Source organism: Hipposideros armiger, unplaced genomic scaffold (genome assembly GCF_001890085.2).
Source record: "Hipposideros armiger isolate ML-2016 unplaced genomic scaffold, ASM189008v1 scaffold_1966, whole genome shotgun sequence".
Classification (NCBI taxonomy): domain Eukaryota; kingdom Metazoa; phylum Chordata; class Mammalia; order Chiroptera; family Hipposideridae; genus Hipposideros; species Hipposideros armiger.
This window is the reverse complement of record NW_017733316.1, coordinates 47,036-57,242: the sequence shown is the minus strand read 5'-3', so window position 1 is coordinate 57,242 and position 10,207 is coordinate 47,036. Positions and strand designations below refer to the sequence as shown.

General features: G+C 35.4%; 1 protein-coding gene across 2 annotated transcripts in view; it reads left to right on the top strand.

The window, feature by feature from the left end:
• The window catches only part of ZFYVE16 (zinc finger FYVE-type containing 16), a 43,474-nt gene that overhangs the window by 11,542 nt on the left and 21,725 nt on the right, over positions 1–10,207 (top strand). For both annotated transcript variants that reach the window (XM_019634810.1, XM_019634809.1), the window contains exons 3-6: positions 1,475–3,744; positions 4,639–4,735; positions 7,439–7,600; positions 9,977–10,122. In XM_019634810.1, coding sequence (XP_019490355.1) covers positions 1,475–3,744; positions 4,639–4,735; positions 7,439–7,600; positions 9,977–10,122 — 2,675 coding nt within the window. The remainder of the gene's footprint in view (positions 1–1,474; positions 3,745–4,638; positions 4,736–7,438; positions 7,601–9,976; positions 10,123–10,207) is intronic.

Below are 10,207 nucleotides of genomic sequence, written 5' to 3'. Positions count from 1 at the left end.
CTGGGAATGACTGTACCTTGTTGCCACCTCTAAGACAGTACCAGACACAAGTTATTTCTCTCTTATGACTCACAGTCTTGCAATAAATATACTGTATGCAGAGATTGGATAATGAATGTAAGGTAATTAATTGACTCGATTATGAATTTAGCAATACTTGTTTTAGAAGAAAATGTTCCATTTTTCCCTCTTGGATTATTAAAGTAATATGTTATTGTAAATAACTTGGAAAATATGGAAAACTAGAAAGGAGGAGAAATCACTCATAATATCACCTTTGAAAGATAATCACAGTTAACATTTTAGTGGATTCCTTCTAAACCTTTTTATGCATTAAAAAAACTAGCTTTCATGGTCACCGAAACTATAACCATTTCTTCATTAGTGACATTGCTCCAAATAGCTGATCTAACTGGCCCTGGCCAGCAGATAGTTTTTTAAAAAGACGTTGCCCTTTTTCTCATAACGTGAATGTTTTAACATGGTTATGTAGCACTTACATACTAATGGTTAACTAATAGTTCCAGATCACATTCTGTGTTTTGGAGCAATAAAGCCCTAGTTCTAAAATTGCTTGTTAGTATAAAGACCATCCATGAACAAATGAATAATTGTAATAGTTATTTTCATTTGCTTCTGGTATTCTCTCCACTCAGATTACTTATGAAAACAGCTTTGGAAGTTCATATTACTGTGGAATTTAAGCCTCTTAAAATCATCTAGATTCTGGTTACCTTTCAAAATAATAAACTGCTGATGATCCAAGCAATGACTATTTAGTCTAGGGAATAAATTGGCCAGATATGTTACAATTGGGATGATTTCCTCAAGTCCAGAAACCATTCAGTTATAAATTGGGTCTTTAGAAGTTAAAGATAATATGTGGAATTTTTCAGTAATTATTACTCAAACTTTTCCAAGTACTCTTTTGACACTGCCTTTGATGTGTAGATTTCTTCTTTATTCCACTCAACAAATCACAGAAAATTTAATTGATCCAGAATCAACACAAAGATCTTGTAATCTTATTTTATTATAGCAACCTCTCAACTATTTATGCTAGTAAATAAAAGAATGACACTGTGGATTGTGAACTTCATGGTAAAAGTCATGATTATCCATCTTTATAATCTTTACAACTGCCAGCATAATGCACTGCACAGAGGAAACACCCATAAACAAATAAATGTGATACAAAGTATAATTGAATTTGTATATGAAAGACATTGGTGTTTTGGGTGCCTTGTTTACTTTCCTTAATGTTTTTCCATATAAATCTTTGTATTTTGGAATACCTTCGTATAATTTCCAGAAGGAAAATTATTGAATTATGTTATGTGAACATTTCTTAATATGACAAATAACTTTCCAGAANAAAAAAAAAGGTTAGCTTGGAAGTCTTAGAAAACATAACATCTTTGTAATAATTTTGATTTGGTTCTCCTGAATAACGTTGTATCTCTATTTTAATTAGATGAACAAGATTATCTCCAAGATGCACAAAATGCATATGATTCTAACTGTTCGGTTTCTTCAGAGTTGGCTCCTTCACAATTAACTTCACCGCTACCAAAGGATCAACAGTGCATTAATTATTGTGCCTCATCAGAAACATGCTATGAAACAAATCAGATTTCAGTGAACGAAAAAGCACATGAGGGACTAACTTCTATACAAAATGAAAAAAATGTAACAGGACTTGATCTCCTTTCTTCTGTGGATGGTGGCGCCTCAGATGAAATCCAGCCTTTATATATGGGACGATGTAGTAAACCTGTCTGTGACCTGATAAGTGACATGGGTAACTTAGTTCATGTAACTAATAATGAAGAAGATATTAAAAAATTATTGCCAGATGATTTTAAGTCTAGTACAGACTCTTTGGTTGGATTGGATTTGTCTTCAGTGTCAGAAACTGTTTGTGTTTCTTCAACAGACCATGGTAATAATACTGTCAGGGAGGACCAGAAAGATGTCCACTCTGAATTACCAAATAGAGAAATCTGTGGAACTAGAGAATTGGATATAAATGTAGATACAGTAGTTTCAGATTCATGTAATTATAGTGGAAAAGAAAATTTAAAGGATATAAAGATCTGTAATCAGCTAGAACCATTTGTTGATTTGAATATGCCATCTGCCTTGACTCAACAAAATTCCAAAACGTTTGATGCCAAAGACAACCCACAACACAAGAACCAGCCATGCGAATTAGTAAAAGCTGATGGCTGTGTGGAAGAAGAGGAGGTACACATGGCAGTCACAGCTGCCACAGAACGTTTAAAAGAAAGAGGCAGCCCAAATGCTTTGGCTTGCAATCTTCCAAAAAACGAAGGTTTATGTTTAAATGATTCAAATTCAAGAGATGAAAATTTCAAATTACCTGACTTCTCCTTTCAAGAGGATAGGACTGCTGTATGTATAAAACAGTCTGCAAAAGAAGACTCAAGAAATTTAGATCTTAAAGATGATAAAGATGTAATGCAAGATTTCCCTTCAACTTCACATGTTTCGAGTGAAGCTGTATACTCCTCACTGTCCTGTCTTCCAGTGCCTGGGTCTTTGTGTGGATCATTAAATGAAACTAAAGTGCATGACGATTGTTTACCTCAGAATGAATATAAAGATAATATGCAAGAAGCAGTGACTGTGCATGAAGAAATACAAAAGAGTGTTAACCTAGGTGGGGAACCATTGAAGGAGACTGATCTTTTGAAACAGGAAAAATGTGAAAGCGTACTTCATCAGCCATTAACTGAAAAGATGGGAGATAGAAAGGTAGATCCTGACCAGACAGTAATCAGAGTTGACTCTTTGGATTACTCTGATAACACCGGTTCTTCTATAGCTGCAGAATCTCAAATGAAGCTTTCTGGTGCTAATGCTCCAGAGCCTCCTGATCATTATGAAGGTCTCACTTTTTCAAACAACGATACGGATGGGCAAGACTTAGGTTACTTTAATATTGATGAAGGCACGAAAAGTGGCATACTAGTTAGTGATGCCGAACTGGATGCCTTTCTGAGTGAACAGTATCTTCAGACCAGTAATGTAGAGTCATTGGAAGAAAACGTAAATGACTCAAAACCTGAAATGAGTCAGGTAGATTTGAAAGGCCTGGATGATGGAAACGTCAGTAATACATATTTCAGTGATGAAGCAGGAGCTACTGGGGAAAGTCCTGGTATTAATATGATATGTGAAACAGTTGATAAACAGAATACAACAGAAAACAGTGGCCTTTCTTTAGGGGAAAAATGTACAATTCCAACTGAACAAGGGTTATCTAGCAATAAATCTGAGATGACGAATGAATTATCAGTCTCTGATAGTAACAGTCAATCTGTTCATGTTGGAGGAGCCAGACCTAAGCAGTTATTTAACGTTCCATCAAGAACAAGGAGTTCCAAGGAACCAAATAAGCTGGATGTTCCAGATATGCCTGAAAGTGACCCCAGCATAACAAATACCATTGATCCAAACACTTGTACTGCAGATACTACAAGCGACCCTCAGGTTAGCTTCAACTCGAATTACATTGACATAGAAAGCAATTTTGAAGGTGGATCCAGTCATCTAACTACAAATGAAGAATCTCTACCTGCCAACACTTGCAAAGAAGGCCTAGTTTTGGGCCAGAAACAACCTACTTGGGTTCCTGATTCAGAAGCTCCAAACTGTATGAACTGCCAAGCCAAATTTACTTTTACAAAACGGCGGCACCACTGCCGAGCATGTGGGAAAGTAAGTTATACAAATCTTTAAGTCTTGTTCTTTTGAGACATTTTAAATGAAATTTAATGTGACAGAAATTTAATGTAAAAGATTCAGTTAATTTAAAATGACCATGTTTCACCTATATGGAAATATATATAGCATTGTCATTTTACAGATCGGGTGAGAAGTTGAATAAGTGTCACATTGTCGTGTGTTTTACATACTGTGCTGGGAAATGAGGAACACTGATTACTAGTTTTTGTGATTTCTAAGAATGCGTGTCCTTACCAGTCTAACATTAACATATCAGATATTCCAAATTCAGCCAAATCCCCCTTTGTCCTTGAGTACTTAATTTCAAGACCACACTGCAGCTAGTGTTGTGGCCTGTACTCACGGAAACAGACACAGAAAAGCAGATTGCCGTGCACGGGGTTCAGAACACTGAAGCTGACCTTATTTGCAGTCTTACTGCCTTGCGAGTCTATAAACTCCCAAGAGTTGGCTATAAAAATAAAATTGTATTTTTTAGTCAGCATTTTTCAGTAATATGTTGGTGTCAGATCAACCCTACTCGTATAGAAAACTAATAATATTGTACTTTTAAAAGTTTTGAATAAAGAACTACAGAAAGCGTTTTAAATTTTGAACTTATTCATTAAAGAAAATTTTATTCCCTTCCAGTGAACAGAATGGATTTGAAGTAATTTCCTTGTCAGATACAATTTTAAATTGCAGAAACCTCGTTCAAGTAAAAAAAAAAATTTCAATAACTGTCTATGATTATAGTGATTAAAAAAATTATATAATCAGAAAAAAATGATTTTTGGTTAATGAGATTTTGGGCCTCCCCTCCCCCTACCTCCAGTAGGTATAAGTATGCTTGAAACAGAATCAAATTTGATATTTTATTCTTTATAGGTATTTTGTGGTGTCTGTTGTAATAGGAAGTGTAAACTGCAGTATCTAGAAAAGGAAGCAAGAGTATGTGTGGTCTGCTATGAGACCATTAGTAAAGGTGAGTAGTAACCTGACATATTTTCTTTAAGTAATTGAATACATTTTAAAAACAATTGGATTGTGACAAAGATAAACTTCTTTATTTTCTTAAGGCGAGGACCTAGTGTTGACTTATCTGGCTTAGGTGGGACATCCCAAGGCTTGGTTTCTCTTCTTTTTGTTCCACTGTCACAATTAATACTACCAGTCTGGGGAGGAAGCATTCAGTTTCTGGAGTGGCAGTTCATTAACTTTTAACAGGTACCAAGTCCCTAAATGCTGCATTTCATCTGCCTATTGTTTTTGCCATCATTGTCATCATCATCATTTAAATCTAAACATTCATAGATTACCTACCAGTAAATAGTATTCAATCTTAAATAGTAATAGCACAGATAATAGTTCCCTTCCTTTAGAAAGTTGCAATGTAAAATGAGAATAAAGATAAGGTAGTAATATCTATGATTTTATAGATAGATGTATAGGACTGCCACGCTTTTTGCCCATTTTTGTCTCATATTTTTTTCCCCTTCTCATTTTTAGCATTTTGTTTGTATGTGATTCCCATTGTTTCCCTGGCTCCCTAGCTATTATCAGCAGTAATCTTGGTGGTCTTATTTATGAGTTCTCACAGTTGTGTGTGTGTGTGTGTGTTTTGTGTTTTTTTCCCCTCAAATACACGTTTGTTCTTTTGCGTACTTCTTGACGACGTTTTCAAAGATTTGTTGTCAGTTTAATTCCCAGCAAATATTACTTGGGACTTTTTAAGACCAGGCCTGTGCACTAGCTCAGGCACTGCTTCCTGGTAGCCAGGTGAATAAATACCTGATAATAATTTGTTTTTCTCTTTTGAATGAAGATAAATTTTTTCAGCAGTCCTCCAAAAAGCTCTGATGTGAGTCTGTTAGCCTGAGGTAAGCTGCTTTACTACCTGCTGTTGACCTCTGTCCTGGAAGATAATAGAGTGTAAATCTTTTTATATTTCCATGTTACCACCATTGTTTATGAAGAGTTTAGTTTAAGTACTTGTAGTTGTTTTGTTTTATCCTAAACGTTTCTATAGCCTAGAAGACCACTGCTGGTGCTGTTAACCAAGGCAGCCTGCAAGAATTCAGAAATATTAAAGCAAGCTCCCACAAAATGAGCTCTCCCCAGTTAAATAAGTATAAAACAGCCATGAAGGTTTGAAACATTTGAGTTGATAGGTCAGATTTTTAGGTGAACATTAAAACATACTCTGTAAGAATCCAGAAGGGGAGAAGATAGATAGTCATTAAAGAGGCTCAGTAGGGTATTGAGTTTATTTATCAAAGAAAATATTTTCAAATGGATTTATTTTTTATTCTATGTTGATACTTTACAGAATATAATTTCATTTATGGTTCTCTTTGTCCTTAATTTACACACCACAAGAAAACATAATTAAAAGTTATTTTAACATCTACTTTAGGGTTGAAAATGGAAGATCATTTAATGTTATTACATAAGAGAAGAAAGATGGCTTAAGGGTTGTGAGACACTTTCCATGAAGGAGTCAAAGAAAAAAATAGTTTGAATAGAGATTGTGGATAATGAGAAGGTGTTGATGAGATTGTAAGTGTCAAGGAAGCACATGTGTGAGTGCCGTTAAGTTGATTAGGGGAAGTTGGAAATTATTTTGAAACCCCAAGGAAGATGTTTGGATTTCACTTGGTTAGTGGAAGCCATTTTGTGGGAGTGCTAACATTTAGTCTTACTTCGGGAAGGCTATTATAGTAGTGGAGGCGTTTATAGCAGATCAATTTGGAGATATGCTGAAGGGAAATCTGCCAGTGCTATTCCGTGTTATTTGGATGAAAAATCATTCAGCAATATTCAAGCATTATTCTGCATTTTGGAGTTCCAGCTGAGAACAAAATAGACTTCCTGTTCTCATGGAGTTCACTAATGTGGGAGAAATGGATGGACAGTAAGTAAAGAGAATATCAGATGGTAAAATCCTAATTGAAAATAAAAGAAAACAAGAGGAGTAGATAGTAACAGATTGGTGGCAAGAGGTAGTATTTTTATAAGGTGGTCAGAGTAAGGCTTAATGATAATATCTCAGGAGCAGAAACTTGAAGGAGGTAAGAGAATAAAACTGTTGAGTATCTATGGGAAGAACATTCCAGGAAGAGGGAACAAATAAGAGCAAAGACCCTAAGCTAGGAGAGTGCTTCTTGATGTGTTGAAAAACAGGGAGGCCTGGGTGGCTGGATCATGAGCAATTGTAGTAGGAGATGAGGTCAGACAGTGTTTGGGAAGGCAGAGGAGGTCGGGATGCAGCCCCTTGGGGTCTTGTGAGCCATTGTAACAACCTAAATTTTCACTCCAGTTGGGAAATAATTAAAGAATTTTAAACAGAAACAGTGTGATGTGATTTATGTCTTAAAAGAATCACTCTGAACTATGTTAGAAATAGACTCTAGGGGTGCAGGGCAAAAATAGTCATGTTAAGTAACAATAATTTCCTATAGTAGATACCAAACATAAGCTAAATATAATATTGAAATAATGAATGGGTAGTTTATACTGAACTGGAGTGCTCCCAAGTTTAGTAAAGACATTATCTTTGTCAAATGCCACTTCTTTTTCTTGCTAAGCCATTGATTTCTTCTTACAACTTGAAAAATAGAATATATACCATTACTTTGAAGTTCAAAAACATCTGAGATTTTAATGTTATTTTCCCCCCCCTTTATAGCTCATGCGTTTGAAAGGATGATGAGCCCAACTGGTTCTAATCTTAAATCTAATCATTCTGATGAATGTGCCACCATCCAGCCTCTTCAGGAGACGCAAACGTCCAGTATACCTTCACCCACAACTTTACCAATCTCAGCACTTAAACAACCAAGTGTTGAAGGTAAATAAAGGAAAATGCTGTATCTTAGACTAAAGATAAATTATTAAAACAGAAATTTTCTAGTGGTGACAAGGTCTGGTGAGGAAAGAGAAACCAGACTAGATATCAGAAGGAATTTAATACAGGGAACTGGTTATGCATGTGGGTTAGAAGGTGGGAAGAGCAAAAGGGACTCAGAGATGAGTAACCGCAGGAAGCAACTGCCACCTCAGGGCCAAGGGAATGAAAAGTGAGAGGCACTGATACTGGAGCTAGCACAGACCATCAGGAAGTGCCTGGTTCTCAGACCTGGAATTCAGGGTTTGGGGTACCCTGTGGCTGGTGCTGTGACTTCTGGAGGACACCAAGAGGCAAATGCTGGAACCATCAAGGGGCCTATAGGGTGAGTGTTCAGATGACTGAGGAGTGTTCCAGGGTTGATGTAAAGGAGTACGACTGAAACGCAAGGGACATGCAGCTGTACCTGGTGGTGCGGCTGCTTCAAGAATCCTGGCAGGAATTAGAAACAAAGAATTCCTTCTCTTCCCACTTTCTACTTGCCCACCAGTGCCTGCCATTGGTGGAACCTGACTAGAGCCAACCAGCAAGGGAGTCTGGGAGTTGCACTTTCCAGACTTCTAGTCTCGCATCAAAGACAGACCATGGAGAAGAGTAGATTTGGGTTTGAGAGACAGTAGGCAAATAACTGGCATATCTGCCTTTCCTTAAAAGTCTGTTTTTGAATGTATATTTTACCACAGTAAAAAATGTTTTTTTATATCTTTGGGCTCTCTGTTTCTTTTACAACCTGTTGTAGTTTAGGATCTTGAGTCAAGCTCATGTGTATTAAAATTTTTTTTTTAATTTTTCAATTACCATTGACATATACGATATTATATTAGTTTCAGGTGTACAACATAGTGATTAGACATTTATATAACTTAAAAAGTTATCACCCTGATAAGTCTAATACCCATCTGACACCATACATAGTTATTACAATATTCTTGACTATATTTCCTGTGCTGTACTTTACATCCCTGTGACTATTTTTATAAATGGCTATTTGTACTTCTCAATCCCTTCACTTTTTTCACCCATACCCCCAACCCCTGCCGTCTGGCAACCATCAATTTGTTCTCTGTATCTATGAATTTGTTTCTGTTTTGTTTGTGCATTTATTTTGTTTTTTAGATTACACATATATGTGAAATCATATAGTATTTGTCTTTCTCTGTCTGACTTATTTCACTAAGCATAATACTCTTTAGGTCCATTCATGTTGTCGCAAATGGCAAGATATAATTCTTTTTTATAAGCCCATGCACATTTTTAAACATAAACTATTAGTTTATAACATGCTAGAAAAGAACTGTAACTCAGGTAACGGCAAATTTAGATACTTCTGGCAATTATTTTAGACTTTATCTCTCACCTAATAGCTACTTTCCATTTGTCATTATAACTTAAATAAGGAGAATCAATATATATGGTTGTATGTTATAGCTCTAAAGATGAATAAATTTGCTTTTAAAAATATTTACATATTCTGTTATATTGTGTCCTAAATTATTACATTATAAAATAACTGCAGATACAAGAAAGATACCTTATTTAATATGTATACCCATATTGCAAAAATCGTATACGATTCTGGTTTTTTTCAGTGTAATCGGTATTATGTTCTGAAGGTAGATATTGATCTTTTTTATTTTTACATTGTTTAAAGTCCTCTGGCAGCAGTTTTTATAACCTGCCTCTGTAGATGCTTTATAAGAAAAGAGAACAAATACAATGCTGATATCTAGTTAATTCCTCTAAATATGGGAGGAAAATACTAATAAATATTAATAAAGTTTAATATCTACATTATAAGAATAAAATATATTACACTTCTCTAGTTAAATAAGTTAAAAGTAAGAAATGACCCGTGATGCACAAGTGATCCTGTTTGTTTTTTTAGATGTTTTATGCCTCTTTCTGTTCTTCATATGTTTTTCTTTGCTGATCTGCCATGCTCTGGTCTAGTCCATTTTTCCCTCCTGTGCCTTAGTCTCTAAATTTTATTCAGTCTCCACTCCATACTCACAAACTTAATTTTAATAATATAGGTTTTAAACCTGACCCCTCTGTCTTTAAGATGCAACCTGTCCTGTCCACTTCTTTTCTGAGTATGTGATTCCCAGTGTCATCCTGCCTTTGTATGAATTAGAAAAAGACTTCCACTCTGGGTAGATGAATCCCATAAGGACATTTCTCTAGGTCTTTGCAACCCTGAGAATGAAAAGCTTGACAATGGATAGCAAAAGCTTTTGAAAATATTTCCTGACCCATTTTGTATTAAATCATTGCAATATTGCCAAGTTAAAAATGCTTTCCTTTTTAAACTGAATCTAGGATTATCCTCCAAAGAACAGAAGAGAGTATGGTTTGCAGATGGTTTATTGCCCAATGGTGAAGTTGCAGATACAGCAAAGTTATCAACTGGAAGTAAAAGATGTTCTGAAGACTTTCTAAGCCCTGTCGTACCAGATCTGCCCTTGGTAAGGAATCTAAAGAATGACTTGTTAATTTAATAAAATTTTATTTTGTATGTAATTCCTTGTGTGATTATTAGAGTACTTTTTT